This window comes from Babylonia areolata, chromosome 8 (genome assembly GCF_041734735.1).
Source record: "Babylonia areolata isolate BAREFJ2019XMU chromosome 8, ASM4173473v1, whole genome shotgun sequence".
NCBI classification, from domain to species: domain Eukaryota; kingdom Metazoa; phylum Mollusca; class Gastropoda; order Neogastropoda; family Buccinidae; genus Babylonia; species Babylonia areolata.
The window spans coordinates 4326700-4344199 of record NC_134883.1 but is presented as its reverse complement, the minus strand read 5'-3'; the positions used below and the strand labels follow the sequence as shown (position 1 = coordinate 4344199).

At 42.8% G+C, this 17500-nt stretch overlaps 1 protein-coding gene across 1 annotated transcript in view; it reads right to left on the bottom strand.

The window, feature by feature from the left end:
* LOC143284468 (protocadherin Fat 4-like) overlaps positions 1-17500 on the bottom strand; it is a 100833-nt gene that overhangs the window by 42827 nt on the left and 40506 nt on the right. The window contains exons 5-19 of the mRNA XM_076591126.1: positions 16933-17039; positions 15919-16051; positions 14742-14986; positions 13921-14104; positions 10788-11050; positions 8575-8650; positions 7523-7746; positions 6071-6167; positions 5153-5397; positions 4201-4321; positions 2552-2797; positions 2145-2290; positions 1259-1352; positions 583-717; positions 1-39 (exon numbers count right to left, since the gene is read on the bottom strand). The exon at positions 1-39 is cut by the window's left edge and continues 714 nt beyond it. Coding sequence (XP_076447241.1) covers positions 1-39; positions 583-717; positions 1259-1352; positions 2145-2290; positions 2552-2797; positions 4201-4321; positions 5153-5397; positions 6071-6167; positions 7523-7746; positions 8575-8650; positions 10788-11050; positions 13921-14104; positions 14742-14986; positions 15919-16051; positions 16933-17039 — 2355 coding nt within the window. The remainder of the gene's footprint in view (positions 40-582; positions 718-1258; positions 1353-2144; positions 2291-2551; positions 2798-4200; positions 4322-5152; positions 5398-6070; positions 6168-7522; positions 7747-8574; positions 8651-10787; positions 11051-13920; positions 14105-14741; positions 14987-15918; positions 16052-16932; positions 17040-17500) is intronic.

The following is a 17500-nucleotide window of genomic DNA, read 5'->3' as shown; positions in this document are numbered from 1 at the left end:
TGATGACGTGAGATGTGCTGGTCTCGTAGTCCAGTGTGCCTGGAGGATTACGTCATCAGTCATCAGCCTGGACAGTGTGTGAATGTTGTAATGAACATGTACTACAGTTCTTATTGTTACACACCTCAGTACATGGCTAGGTAGAGAAATATTTCCTTTGTCTATGTTGGTAAGTGACCACTTAGGAAATCCACTCTGAACCGATCAAGCTTATTTTTGTCACACTAACCAGCACCCATGTCGTTTTAGTTTTCGGAAAGTTTGAAGTGTGTACTTTATCATGGAAATATCAATGCAGAGATAGAAGAGAAAGAGAGGGAGAGACAGGGAGACAGACAGACAGACAGAATTCTAGAAACTGAGATAGTCACGAAAGTACGGAGTGCGAGAGACAGACGTAAAGTTACACACACACACACACACACACACACACACACACACACTAACACACACACACACACACACACACACTAACACACACACACACACACACACACACACACACACACACACACACACACACACACACACATAAACACACACTAAAAGGGATGGAGACAGAGTAAAAGACAGACAGCTTACTGTCCAGTTGAACGCCCCCGCTTGTTTCACTAAAGAGCGATCCGACTGGATTCTCGGTCAACACGTAGGTCAAGGTCGTTCCGGATTCTGCGTCAGTACAGCCCAACGACCCCACCACAGAGAGTGGGACAGACTCTGCACATAAAATGCACGCGAACTTTGTCAAAGATAGGACGCACTAGTTACTTGTGAAAGCCCTCACGAGCAATGTGAAATACCCCCCTAGCCCCCCCCCCCTCTCTCTCTCTCTCTCAAATAATATCGCTGTCAAACAATTCTATAAACTGTGACTTTCAACTGAGACGCATAAAGCAAACTCTTCAAACATAACAGTTGTGTTTTCTTGAAAATACTGTCAAATCAATTTTGGTAAACGCAACAGCAGAATAATGCAACAAAAAAACAACAGCAACAACAATGACGACGACCTGAGTGAGATCAGTTTTCAGTTTCATTTTCAGTAGCTCAAGGAGGCGTCACTGCGTTCGGACAAATCCATATACGCTACACCACATCTGCGAAGCAGATGCCTGACCAGCAGCGTAACCCAACGCGCTTAGTCAGGCCTTGAGAAAAAAAAAGAAGAAAAAATAAAATAAAATAAAAAGAATAAAGAAATAAAGAATAAAGAAAAATAGATCAACAAAAGCAATGAAACGACAAGCCAATGGCTTACCACTCTCAGCCACGGTCACAGACCAGCTGGTTTGACCACAAGTTGGGGAATTGTCGTTTACATCCACCACTGACACAGTTACAGTTCCTGTACCCTGTAAGAAAAAGAAAAAGAAAAAAAAAAAAAAAAACACCAGCAGGTAAAACACCTTACAACTGGCAGCCTGTAATTCATAATATAAATCTCGAAGTTTTGTTTTATTTTCATTTATTCTCGTTTCATTTAGCTGACGGGATTGATTGAACTGGCTGGGAAGACAGTCTTCAGTGTCACCCCCAAACTGACATATTCATTTTTTTTTTTTTTTTTTTTTAATAGATCTGTGTCATTTTGTTATGTAGGTAGCTTGCCCCCCCCCCCCCCTCCCCATCCCCCCACACGCCTCTTTCATTCTGTGTTCTTGTAGTTTTTGTTTTGTTTTGTAAACGTGTCAGACCGTAGATCAGTCAGTAAGTATGTGAATGGTAAATATGTTACTAATAAAGCAAGTGACTGAATGAATCTCTCTCTCTCTCTCTCTCTCTCTCTCTCTCTACCATGTTTTTGTTGTTGTTTTTTAACGAGTCACACTGGATCAGTCAGTCAGTCAGTAAGCAAATAAATGAGTGAACGGTAAATAAGTTACATGATTAAATGAATGAATTAGTGCGTGATTGAGTATGCGTGTGTATCGAGAACGTAAAGAAATACTAACTACCCGAATGATTAATCAGACTGACTGAGTGACCAAACAGCTGACGAACTGAAAAAAAACTGACTACGTAACATTTGAAGGACGGACAGTCTGTTTTATGCTGCCGCATTCACCATGGTGACATTTCCGTCACACTGCTCATCCCCCGCCCCCCACCCCCAACCCCATACGCTGACAGGGAGGTACACTCACCACTAAACCACCCCCGTCTGTCGCCGTCACTGTCAGTTCATACGTCTTGGAGCCTGATGGAAGGGCCTCATAGTCCAGTGGAGCCAGAAGACGGATGGCGCCACTTGACTGGTCGATGGTGAACTTGGAGCTTCCGCTTTGCGTCACTGAACACAATAGTTTGGGGACGTTTCAAGGAACAATAGTTTGAAGACGTTTCAAGGAACGAATATATATATATATATATATATATATATATATATAAAAGAACAAAAGAATCTGAAAGAACGAAACAAAACAAAGTAAACGAAAGAAAAATAAAACGAAAGAAAGACAAATAAAAAAATAAAACACAGAAAAAGAAGAAGAAGAAAGAACAGAAAACAAAACACAAAACACAACACAGACATAGGCGTGCACTCCCGTACCTGCAGTGATAGCGTAAGTGTCGATGTCATGAGGGGAGTAATCCGAGTCTGTCGCAGTGTATGTGATGACAGCATACCCTGCAGCCTCGCTTTCGCTCACCGACTGCGTTGGGTTGGAAGCGAACGCTGGCGTCGCCTGGTTCACGGCAGTAAGCGTCACCTTGACAACGACGCTCTGAGAGTTTGTCAGGTCGCTCACAGTTATATGTAACGTGTACGACTGGGTGGCCGAGTCATAATTTACAGCTGCAATGAAAAATAAAGTGTGATATTAGGCCTGCAAAATCCGTCCTCATGTTCGTCGCTAGGTTGATGGTGATAATGATGATCATCACCGTCGTCATCGTTAACCCAATGTTGTACTGTCGTCGTCTGTGTCTTCAGAATCTTCGTTAGCATAGTTTATATATATATATATATATATATATATATATATATATATATATATATTAGTGTTATCTTCATTGTCGTCGTTCGTTGTCATTGTTTTAATTGTCCTCATCGTCGCCATTTCTACTATCATTGTCTTCCTCTACTGCCAATAAAATTGCACTAACGCCATTATTTACGTCATCGCCAGTGAATTTGCTTGTATGCAATCGGGCTTAGGCACTAGCAGGTCTGCGCATATGTTGACCTGTGAGATCGTAAAAATATCCACCCTTATCCACCAGGCACCGAATCTGAGATAGGACAGGACACTCGTGTTGAAAGACCGACGCTTTAATGATTCGGCTACTGCGCCAGTTAGTTACAGTTTATACCGATGGGATTAAAAACAACAACATAAAACAAAGAACGAGACAGACAGACAGGCAGACAGGTTTGTGCTATCACAAATTTGTTTGTTTTTGTTTGTTTTTGTTGTGTGTTTTTTGCTGCCCCATCATCTGCACCGTTTCAGTGGCATTACTCCCATGCCGCTCATTTAGATTCCCCCATACACGGCCACACCCGGGTTCGTCCGTCGCAGTTCCAGCGTCAGCAGTCCACAGGGAACCATCGATGTTAGTCGCCAGGAGGCCACACACCAGAGGAGACTCTGCACTGCTGCTGAGTCACTTCGGTGGTGTTCAGTGGTGCCTGTTCTGTTTTAACGTACTTAGGACACCACCTACTAAGCCCCCTAATAGCGACAATAATGGCTTAGTCGCGGAGCCAGACTGAGTGAGCGTCCCTCCCAGAGTGGAGATCGCCACCACGCCCCTCAAACAACAGCCCCCCATGAATCTGCCGACACTGGAAACAGTGACAGGACTCACCCCAAGCACAGAAGTGGAGGGATATCGAAACTGAGGTCACCATGAGAGCAGGGCATGAAAGGCCACAGACTTTGAGACTATTTTGTTTATATTGATGACGATGAAGGAGGAGGAGGATGACGATGATGATGACGATGTTGCTATGGAAGTCCATTTTGGTTTGGGACTGCGTGACAAGGCTGTACTCTACGCTTCTTGTCATAATGATATAACAGTGTTAACCAGGCCCGAGAGATACAGACACTTGGAGTTTGGTCAGGTAATTAGAGCAACACACCCAACAATTGCTATCACAAGTTAATGTCGGCTTACTGTCTGCCAAAACAAAGAAAGAGACAGACAGACAGACAGACAGGTTTGTGCTATCACAAGTTAATGTCGGCTTACTGTCTGCCAAGGTAATTGCTCCCGTGCCGGAGTTCAGACTGAATTTGCTATCTTCGTTTCCAGAGCTGAAGGTATAGCTCAGCGTATCTCCATCCGCATCCGTACAGCTGAGTGTTGTTACCTGTTTAAAAAAAAAAAGCCACAGTTTGTTTATGTTGTTTATGCAATGTCAGCACTGTCTGTTTATATCATATGTCTCACAAAACAGTCTCCATTCCAGAAGCACTACCAATTTACCAGATGAAGCTGCAATCGACTTTATGCCTTTTTTTTGTATGTGTGTGTGTGTTTTTTGTTGTTGTTGTTTTTTGTTTTTTTTTACATTGCCAGAATTCCGCTCTCTATCAGAAGAAACTGCGGCATGACTTCGTACTTTGACAAAATTTAATTCACAACTTCTTCAGATTTGTTTTCACAATTAGCCAAGTAAGGTGAAGGTTATGGGATGGGCTGTATTTTTTTTTCTTCTCAAAAGGCCATAAATGATAGTTCTTGCTACGTCAAAGCATTGCTTGGACTTTCCATCTCGCTCTCTCTTCAAGTCGTTATGTAAGTGTTCTCATGTGGATAGGCTTGTGCTCTTCGCATTTCCTTCTTGCGTTCATGCATTCTGTGAAGGCGTGTGTGTGTGTGTGTGTGTGTGTGTGTGTAGGAATGGGCGTGGATTCGCGCGCGAATACGTTCTTGTCGATGTTTAAATGTGCGAGTATGAGAGTGTTTGTGCTTGTGTGCGTGCGTGCGTGCGTGCGTGTGTGTGTTTGTGTGTGCGTGCGCGCGCGCGCGCGTGTGCATGCGTCATGCGTTCAATCCAAGGAGAAAGCGTGGGTGAAAATGTGTGTGCCTACGTGAACGAATGCATGGATGTCTCTTTGCATGTCCTCTTTACCTGTCTGCCTGCCCGTCAGTGTGCGTGAACGTACTAGCAAGACTGAACCCTTCCCCACACACTCACAGCATCATTCACTGAAGCGTCTTCAGCCAGTGTCTCAGCAATGTAATAGCTTGTGCACACAGGAACGTTGTCGTTGTCGTTCGTTATCGAGATCGAAACCGATATAGTGGCTGACTTGGCTGAGCTCCCTCCATCAGTGGCCATGACTACCAGGTTGTAGTTGGTGGTGGTTTCGTAGTCTAAGGCAGTCAGAGTTCGAACCTCCCCGTTTGAGCCGATAGTGAAAGCGTTGTTGGTGTTACCTCCTGAAAAAAAACATTCATTAACCCATAAAGAAGTTTGCTTCCTCGTGTAAATGCTTGGCGACATCCATGAGCGTGATAAACACGTATAGTCGCAGGTGTAGAAACAGAATAAAGACAAAGCACATTATGCACGCTCCAACTATATAGCGCGCTCTCATGTTCATGCTTGCACAAAATGCTTGCACACACACACACACACACACACACACACACACACACACACACACATGGTCGCACACTTTCAAGCATGCTCTTAAGCTGCATCACACTCACCAAAAACTCTCGCACACACGCATGCACGCACGCACGCACGCACGCAAGCACACACACACACACACACACACAACACACACACACACACACACACACACACACACACACACAGACGAAGAGACAGATTATACACACAGACAGGCAGAATGAATGACAAAGACTCAAAGAAATACAGTCAGATAGAAACCGAGTGAGGGATGGGGAGGGTGGGCAGAGAGACAGGCAGAGAAGACAACAGAGAAACGGGGGGGGGGGGGAGCGTGGGGGGGGGGTATAGCTATAAACAATTAGAAAAAAGAAACCCTTTAGATAGAAACAAAAGACTGACACAACACATGAAAAAAAAAAAAAAAAAAAAAAAAAAAAAAAAACCCAGAGAGACAGAAAATACGGCCCGTACCTGTGATGGAGTAAGTGATGTCACCGTCGGATCCCGTGTCACTGTCTGTCGCCGTTACCGTCGCCACTGACGTGCCCGTGCCCACAGACTCTGCTACCTGTCACACGTAATATCAGTCACTAATGATGATGATGATGATGGAGACGATGATGACGACGACGACCACGATGATGGACCGGATGGACAATGGTTGTATTGGTGCCGATGCTGATATTCTGGTAAATAAATATGTATGTCAATAAATGATTAATCGATTAAAAACTTCGAGCGATGGGACCGAAAACATTCACACATATACAAATGCACTCTCACACACATGTAGAGTGATGGCCTAGAGGTAACGCGTCCGCCTAGGAAGCGAGAGAATCTGAGCGCGCTGGTTCGAATCACGGCTCAGCCGCCGATATTTTCTCCCCCTCCATTTGACCTTGAGTGGTGGTCTGGATGCTAGTCATTCGGATGAGACGATAAACCGAAGTCCTGTGTGCAGCACGCACTTAGCGCACGTAATAGAACCCACGGCAACAAAAGGGTTGTTTCTGGCAAAATTCTGTAGAAAAATCCACGTCAATAGGAAAAACAAATAAAACTGCACGCAGGAAAAATACAAAAAAAATGGGTGGCGCTGTAGTATAGCGACGCGCTCTCCCTGGGGAGAGCAGCCCGAATTTCACACAGAAAAATCTGTTGTGATAAAAAATAAGTGCGCGTGCACACACATACGTATACATCACACACACACACACTCATGCGCGCGCGCGCGCGCACTCTCTCTCTCTCTCTCTCTCTCTCTCACTGTATTTGTATTTCTTTTTATCACAACAGATTTCTATGTGTGAAATTCGGGCTGCTCTCCCGAGTGAGAGCGCGTCGCTACACTACAGCGTCACCCATTTTTTTTCCTGCATGCAGTTTTAACTGTTCTTCCTATCGAAGTGGATTTTTCTACAGAATTTTGCCAGGAACAACCCTTTTGTTGCCGTGGGTTCTTTTACGTACGCTAAGTGCATGCTGCACACGGGACCTCGGTTTATCGTCCCATCCGAATGACTAGCGTCCAGACCACCACTCAAGGTCTAGTGGAGGGGGAGAAAATATCGGCGGCTGAGCCGTGGATATATATATATATATATATATATATATATATATATATGCACACACACATATATATGTACGCGGGCACACATATACAAACACACATACATACAACCATCACCGCCACACACACACAACTCTCCCTCTATACACATACGTGTGGAGTGTTGCCCTGGAGGTAACGCGTCCGCCTAGGAAGCGAGAGAATCTGAGCGCACTGGTTCGAATTCCACAATCGCCAGCATTTTCTCCCCCTCCACTAGACCTTGAGTGGTGGTCTGGACGCTAGTCATTCGGATGAGACGATAAGGCGCACACACACACACACACACACACACACACACACACAAAACTAACCGGGATAGGACTGGTACCAGGTGTGGTGGCCCCGAAAGCCGGAGTATGGTCATTGGTGGGGGTGATGGTGACAGTGACCCTGGCGGTGCCCGTCCTGACCGTTGGAGACCCTCCGTCCGTCACCAGAATCTGCAGCACCGTGACGGCGTCATCCCCCGTGTCCAGGTCTATACCTGCCGCCAGCTCCAGCTGACCCGCGGTGGTACCCGAAAACTGGAATTTACCTGTGAGAAGGACGGGGACAGCACACGTGTGTACCCAGCAAAACTAATGACTGATCGTACAGTCAAATCAGTCAATTCATATACCATGTCGTCAATCAACTAATAATCATAAGAACTGTAAGATCACAAGAAAATGAATCGTAATTGATATAATGAAATAAGTAAGATACAGAATGGTGCTCAGAGAAAGAGACAGGCAGATGGATAGCTATACAAACAGACAGGTATACAGATAGGCAGACACATCGACAGCTGAAAAGATAAACAGACATATGGAAAACCAGATTAAGTATATCCGCTTGCTTTTAAACAGAGTAACATGTGCGTCTTGAACCATGCACACAGAATCACAGAATCAACTGACTAGTTGATCAGCCAACCAACCAACTAACCAATCCATCCACCTACATACACAAGCACGCACGCATGCACGCACACATACACAGACACACACGCGGAAACGAAAGAAATACGTATGCTGTCGCATATTACATAGACCCCTTGCTACCAATGTAAAACAAAGTCTGGATTCCTCCCGTCGTCATGATTTTTCAGAATAATTGAATGACAATAAAATGGTAGTGAATACAAAACTTACAAAAATAACACGAACATCACCAAAACTACCATCGCCACCATCACCACCACCACCAAGAACTTAAGGATGGAACAACAACGACGACGAGAAAGATGATAACAGCGAAACAAAAACAACAAGCTCACATCAAGGGCAGCAGTTATAATACCAAGCGAACAAACATCACCATCATCGACAACACCAACAACAAGGATAACTATGTTCAAACTTCGCATGCTTTGGTAACTCACTGGAAGGGTTGCCTTGCAAGCTGCTATCGATGGTGTATGTGAAAGTGGGTGATGTATCGGCGTCAGTAGCTGTCACCTGTTAAATAAAACGGATGAGAATGAATGAATGAGTCTTTATTTTCCTACAGTGGAGATATCAGCACACTGGCCGACTTACAAGGATGAAGTGGGGTCACAGGTCTGAATCTGGTGAAGGAGAGAACAGCACTGATTAGCTACTGCATGCCAGAATTTCAGCTTCAACGGAATGCCATGATTATGGATACAGACAGACAACTGTCGTGGTGTGAGGGGAGGGAAGGCGAAGAACAGCACTGATTAGCTACTGCATGCCAGAATTTCAGCTTCAACGGAATGCCATGATTATGGATACAGACAGACAACTGTCGTGGTGTGAGGGGAGGGAAGGCGAACAGGTGGTGGAGGCTAGAGGTAGGGCGCGAACATATAATTCTTCAGTTCTTATCGTATATCTTTTAAATATAGTCCTGCTCTCGTGCTTCCACTTCCACAGGTAATCAATACATCTGTTAATTCTATAACCAGTCAAACACAAAGGCAACCACTAGATCACAGACAATCAACCTGTCAATCAACCATGGGCATTCATTTATAGTTTATCAGCCTGTCATATTTACAAGCAATCATTCCAGCAATCAGCCTGGGGGAATTGATCTGTGTATCAAAGGTACCTTACACATCCACTAGACACTCCTGTCAGTTACAATAATTTCTTACATGACATACAATACGTATCATAATTTCTCCATCCATGTTTCAATGGCAATCAGTAGTCTTTTAATAATGGATAATCGAGGCACCTGTTAATTACAAGCAGTAACATATCAGACTTTGACAATCCACCCATCGAAAACAGATAGATAGATAAATGAATTAGTCGAAGCCTCAATCATTCGATCACCTACATTCAATCAACGAATCAATCACAAGAAATCGTACTGTCTGCAATCAATCACAGCCACTCCATCCATAAATTTCAGGTAGTCAGTCAGTCTGCACGTCTCATCCGTCAATCAATAATCTGCACTTCACTGTCAACTAATCAGTCTGCACGTCACATCCGTCAATCAATAATCTGCACTTCACTGTCAACTAATCAGTCTGCACGTCTCATCCGTCAATCAATAATCTGCACTTCACTGTCAACTAATCAGTCTGCACGTCACATCCGTCAATCAATAATCTGCACTTCACATCTGTCAACTAATCAGTCTGTACGTCACATCCGTCAATCAATAATCTGCACTTCACTGTCAACTAATCAGTCTGCACGTCACATCCGTCAATCAATAATCTGCACTTCACTGTCAACTAATCAGTCTGCACGTCACATCCGTCAATCAATAATCTGCACTTCACTGTCAACTAATCAGTCTGCACGTCACATCCGTCAATCAATAATCTGCACTTCACTGTCAACTAATCAGTCTGCACGTCACATCCGTCAATCAATAATCTGCGGCACTTCACTGACAACTAATCAGTCTGCACGTCACATCCGTCAATCAATAATCTGCACTTCACTGTCAACTAATCAGTCTGCACGTCACATCCGTCAATCAATAATCTGCACTTCACATCTGTCAGCTAATCAGTCTGCACGTCACATCCGTCAATCAATAATCTGCGGCACTTCACTGACAACTAATCAGTCTGCACGTCACATCCGTCAATCAATAATCTGCACTTCACATCTGTCAGCTAATCAGTCTGCACGTCACATCCGTCAATCAATAATCTGCGGCACTTCACTGTCAACTAATCAGTCTGCACGTCACATCCGTCAATCAATAATCTGCGGCACTTCACTGTCAACTAATCAGTCTGCACGTCACATCCGTCAATCAATAATCTGCACTTCACTGTCAACTAATCAGTCTGCACGTCACATCCGTCAATCAATAATCTGCACTTCACTGTCAACTAATCAGTCTGCACGTCACATCCGTCAATCAATAATCTGCGGCACTTCACTGTCAACTAATCAGTCTGCACGTCATATCAAGTTTTCCTGTTCTCCATGTGCTTCTCTGTATTATTTTCAACATAAATCTTTTTTTTTTTTTAAGCGTATATGTACCGTATATGTAAAACGAACAACTATATGAACAATCCCGCTTCTCTCTCTCTCTCTCTCTCTCTCTCTCTATTCATTCATTCAGTCAGTCAGTCTATCACGCAAAACAGCTCACCAGAACCAAACTGGCACCAGTAGTGGCGGCAGACTCAGCAAGAGTCGTGGAATAGCTGGTGGACGTGAAGGCAGGAGTGTTATCGTTGACATCATTCAACGTGACAGTAACGGCCTGGGTGAGGGGGGAGGCCCCTCCGTCATCCGCCTTAACGGTGACAGTGTAGGAGGTGATGCCACCATCACGGTCCAGAGTCTGAAGGGTAGAAACTTCCCCAGACACCGAGTCTATGCGGAACACCCCAACAGCCGTGCTGGAAGCGCCTAGAAAAGAGTAGCACGAAGGATAATGCAATGTGCGGGTACAGTGTGTTTGGCAAGATGGACACATGCAGGACGTGTGTGATATCGTAAGTAAAGCCACTGCATAAAAAGAAATATCACCAACTTTAACTAATTATTTATCTGTGTTTTTTTTTTCCATTTTCTACATTTGAAAAAAAAAAACATTTAAAAATTCGAAACTGTCTAGCTTCTTGATGTCAACATTGTTGCGTTGTTCCAATCAATCAGAAGTCAAGTCGTTTGTTCTCTTTTAACCATTTCTACTCACAGCACGATTCCTTATTCTGTATTCACTATTCAGATTTAACCACATTCCTGATTCTATATTCACTATTCAGATTTAACCATGTCTACCCACAACACGATTCCTGATTCTATATTCACTATTCAGATTTAACCACATTCCTTATTCTGTATTCACTATTCTGATTTAACCATTTCTACCCACAACACGATTCCTGATTCTATATTCACTATTCAGATTTAACCACATTCCTTATTCTGTATTCACTATTCAGATTTAACCACATTCCTTATTCTGTATTCACTATTCTGATTTAACCATTTCTACCCACAACACGATTCCTTATTCTATTTCACTATTCAGATTTAACCACATTCCTTATTCTATATTCACTATCCAGATTTAACCATTTCTACCCACAGCACGATTCCTGATTCTATATTCACTATCCAGATTTAACCATTTCTACCCACAGCACGATTCCTGATTCTATATTCACTATCCAGATTTAACCACATTCCTTATTCTATATTCACTGTTCAGATTTAACCATTTCTACCCACAGCACGATTCCTTATTCTATATTCACTATTCAGATTTAACCACATTCCTTATTCTATATTCACTATTCAGATTTAACCATGTCTACCCACAACACGATTCCTTATTCTATATTCACTATTCAGATTTAACCATTTCTACCCACAACACGATTCCTTATTCTATATTCACTATTCAGATTTAACCACATTCCCTATTCTATATTCACTGTTCAGATTTAACCATTTCTACCCACAGCACGATTCCTTATTCTATATTCACTATTCAGATTTAACCACATTCCTTATTCTATATTCACTATTCAGATTTAACCATGTCTACCCACAGCACGATTCCTTATTCTGTATTCACTATTCAGATTTAACCATTTCTACCCACAACACGATTCCTTATTCTATATTCACTATTCACATATGTACTATTTTCAGTCACAACCCTGTCAACGTAACAATTGTTTATCAACATTCACATGCATTTCTCTTCTCTCTCTAACGTGGAAGCCGCAATAGACTATTAACCTTTATTCTGACAAATTTCAATAAATATGTCACCAAAACGCTTATCCGTTTTCACTACACTTTCTGTTCACCCCACGATTTTATGGAGCTCTTTTTATTCTATTGGAACGTATATATTATATATATATCTTTGTATATATGTGTGTGGGGTTGGGGGTGGGAGATATGGGCGTGTGTGTGTGTGTGTGCTTGTACAAGTAAGCGTTCATCTGTGTGTGTGAGTGTGTGTGCGTGTGCGTGTGCGTGTGTGTGTGTGTGTGTGCCGTGGAAGCTGCGATACATAGACTAGAAATGAGTGTGTGGAGGAGGGGGTAGAGGAGGTGCAGGGAAATTTGTGGTGTGTGTGTGTGTGTGTGTGTGTGTGTGTGTGTGTGTGTGTGTGTGTGTTGGAGCTCATCTACGTTTATATGTATTTGACTGTGCTTTCATATCTGTGAAACTGCGTTTTTGGGGCATATCTGTTATGCATGTGTGGGTGTATGTGTGAATGTGTGTCTTCATGTTTTATATTTATTTGCTTATTTATCATCAATGTTGTCTTATTTATTTAATTATTTATTTATTATTATTTTATCATTATTTTCATTACCACTATCTTTTTTATATCATAATTATTATTTATTTATTTATGTATGTACGCTTATCTATATATATATATTTTTTTTCTCAAGGCCTGACTAAGCGCGTTGGGTTACGCTGCTGTTCAGGCGTCTGCTTGGCAGATGTGGTGTAGCCTATATGGATTTGTCCGAACGCAGTGACGCCTCCTTGAGCTACTGAAACTGAAACTGATAATGTGCACACTCCAGTTCAAAGTCACTGACTGACTGCAGCACTCATACACATTCAAACATAATTATTTCACCCACACAGCGTCAGTACAACATACATCTTCCTCTGACACTTCTCGTGTTCGAATACTAATTCCTGTAATTCCCATTCGCATCCGTTTGTCATTTTTCACATTCATATAATGTTAATCACAGTCCTGTAATTTCCATTCACATAACTGATATTGTATTTCTCTTTATCGACTTTCCTCGTGATTCACGTTCTGACAGTTCCTACTTTCCTCGTGATTCACGTTCTGACAGTCCCAATCACCCCATTTATAGTTCAGCTCTCATTATTCACATTCGTGCACTGCCTAGTCATACCATTCGGACTCCCGTTCACAGCATACACACTCCATCATTCTTTCCCCCCGTTCCGACAATGACCAGGCACTACACCCTCATCATCCTCATGTTGACTGTCCACTGAAAACTCTCAAGCTCTTGGCTTCACTGCCTGTGTCTCGACAGCTCCAGTGCCCATTCACAGCCTGACGTTTTCCGTGCATGGAAGTCACTGTCCGGCTCTCATCATCCACGTTCTGAAAATGTGCATCCATACTACACTCCCCACCGCCCTGTTAGGTTCCAACTCATTCACACCCAAACGCAAACAGTCCACCCGTCATTGTCCACTTTCTGACTCTGTCTACTTTCACCTGAACCATCATTTGTCCACGTTCCAGCACTTACTGTCCACGACACTGTCCAGAGAATAAGTAATAGAGCCGCCGACACCCACATCCGCGTCAGTGGCCGAGACTGTGAAGAGAGAGGTTCCGATGGCAGTGTCTTCATCTATGGAAATGCCTGAGGTGAACACTCCGCCTGGAGTCCAGGTGGCCCACGCTGGGTTATTGTCGTTCTGGCCAACCACCTGTGGTGGCATCGATCACATATACTATTAGTCATGATGATTTAAACAGCAACACATAGAATAACGATACAAAAGTGACGCTAAAAGAACAATAAAAACAAGTCAGCAGTGCGTGCGTGTGTGTGTTTATGTACGTATGTGTGTGTGTTCGTGCGTGCTTTTGTGCGTATGCTCCTATTCATACCTACTCACAGAGATGAGATTCTTAAATTTTGAAATTTTCTGAAACATGGGTCGGTAGGGGGGAGGAGTGGAGGTCAGGGGGGATGCAGTTTCAAGTAGAAAAAAATGGTTTAAAAGGTATTTGGCTGGCTTTCCTGCAATTAAAAAAAAAATAATCTAAACAAAACCTTTTAAGGGTTTCTGTTCTTGTTGTCTATTGTGATTATTGATTGTATACATGGTTTGCTCCAGGTGACATTTTAGCATTCTATATCTTTTTGTGTATACATGTTGAATGACTGTGATTTTCGTGTATTGTTCACGTGTTTTACACCACGAATGAATTTCTCTTGCTGATATAATACAGTATCCTGTGTTGATATTCTGTATTGACAGCAACACAATGGCACCTGGTCATATCGAAATAAACAACGCGTTTCCGTTTCTGTATTATTTACTCTTCGTCTGTCCTTACTGTGACAATGACAGTGGCTGTGCCAGTGTTGGGCGTGCCCGACGCTGGTTTGTCGATCAGGTGAATGATTAGCTCGTACGATTGTGCTGTCTCGTAGTCGGTCGCCGTCGTTCCAGTCTGCAGCTCCAGTCCCGAGGCAGCGAACTGGAACACGGAGCCTGGGTCCCCGCTATAGATGGAAGGATCGAAATCACCGTTGACGCTATCATCCGTGTCTGTGCAGGTCAGCGTGGTCATGGACGTCGCTGTGGCAAAAGAGCACACCGAAAAGTGGTTCGTTGGTTTGGACTCTGTTCTTAACTGTAACACGTCACAGATTCTCTGATATCGTCAAAAGATTAGGAGCCACGACGTATTTGATGCTGTTATTATTGCTACCACCACTTCCGCCAGCACGACATCCACCACAGCCACCGCAACTACTAAGACCACAACTTAAAACTTACTGTTGACTTGCTAACGCCATAGTGAGGGCACTGAAGATAGGTACCGATTAAATGCATACTTATTTCATTTTGTGAACATATAATATAGATAGAAATGTAAAATCATCTCAGTCTGCGAATATACAACCAGTAAAGCAAACTCAGCAACAACAAAAGTAACTGCTACTATCAGCACCTTTGCGATTACCCACTATTGTCACTATCTCTGGTAATGTTGACAGTGTAAAACTGTTGGTGTTCTCCATTGCCGTGACAGATACCTACTTTAAAAGTCGTTAGACTATTACAACTAACGCTGGTATTCTGAATGCGTTAGCTGATTGGATGGTTGGACGCTTTGCGGGTTAATTAGACTGCTACAATAACTGCAGTATTGTTCTCGATAAGAAATAAATGCATACTTTTAAAACATGATATTTCAGTGTTTCATACAGAGAGAGATGGGGGTGGGGGGGAGGAAGGGAGAGAGAGAGGGAGAGAGAGAGGGAGGGAGGGAGAGAGAGAGAGAGAGAGAGAGAGAGAGAGAGAGAGAGAGACTGGGGGGCTGTGGGAGAGAAAGAAAGAAAGATGAAGAAAAGGAAAACGGAAAGAAAGAGGTCAGGAAAAAAAAGATGGATCTGGAGGGGAAATACAATGGTCTTTTAAAAAATTAATCGTTTCTTTCTAAAAACAGAACTGTCTTACTATGATTACCATAATATATCTTTCCCTACAGTTACTCACTGACGTACCAGATCCTGTATTTTCGTTCACACTGACGTAATAGACGGACGGACTGCAGGTAGGAGTGACGTCATTGATGTCCGTGACGCTGACTGTCAAACTTACAGTGGCAGTATGGGGAGGAGTTGCTTCGTCTGACACCTGTGGAAGAAATAATAATGATAATAATAATAATAATAGCTTACTTATATTGCGCCTTTCTTTAAAATACAGTAATGCTCAAGGCACATTACACGAGTAAAATATAACAAAAAAAGAAACACTGCACATTAAAATCACAACCACATGTAAAAATCTCCCCAAACCATTCCATGTGAGCAAGTCACCCTAAAACAGCGAACTGAAACAAATATCATCTTCGTAAATAAATAAATAACTAAATAAATAAAAAGCATTAATGCACGCACAGACGAAATGCACACACACACACACACACACACACACACACACACACACACACACACACATCATTATGATATATGAATGCATGTGTATACACGCATGTCCAAAACATACACACGCGCGCGCGCGCGCTCAAATAAGATTCCTACTATAATAGCATGCATGAATTTCAAAGTTTTAAGAGAAAATAAGGGATGATAAGCACATAATACATGTTCATCATCATTGATAAAAGAATTTCGATTTCACTGTAAAACACAAGGACGGAAACAGAAAACAGTGGGCAAAAAGAGAGGGGATTCAGTTATCATGCTGGAGCAGATAGGTTTTCGGAGCTTTTTTTTTTTTTGAAGGTAGGGGCAGTTTCTATATGACGAATCGTGAAAGGGAGAGAATTCCACACTTTTAGAGCATTGTAAGAGGAAGCTCTTTCACCATACGTTTTAGTTCTAATTCTGGGGACAGACAGAAGACGAGAGTCAGAGGATGAGCTACCACCCCACACACCCCACCCCCAAACACACACACAAACACACTCACTCACACACACACACACACACACACACACACACACACACACACACACACACACACACACACTGGAGCCCCTCGATGTTTACCTTAAAAACGAGCTGGTCGTATACAGCTTTGGTTTCTCTGTCCAGCATTTGCGCCGTTGTGATAGCACCAGTCAATGAGTCGATGTGGAACACTGAGCTGTCAGTTCCTTTCAATACAAAATAAAAGTCGTAAGCAAACAAACATATATAAACAAACAATGAATAATTGAAGTATGCTTTGTGTAAAATACTAGTGGAAAAATGCGAAAGGAAACAAAAGCATATGTATGATTGATAAATAATGCTTTGCATAAGATACTGCGTGGAAATATTCTGGAAATATTCTATCAAAAGAAACTCCCACAAGACAGACAAAGAAAAGATAGAAAGGAGGTACAGACACAAAGGCAAAGGATCCACACACACACACACACACACACACACACACACACACTGAGTACAAAATTTCCTTGTGGTATAAACACAGAAAAGACAGTGGCTAAGAATAGCTGGGAATTCCTCCTGCGATGTATAGAATATATGGCCAATCCTAACCATCGAACATTAAGAGCAGTAGGTTCATGGATAACACACCAATGAATGGTCACCTTTCAGTGACATGGGTCCT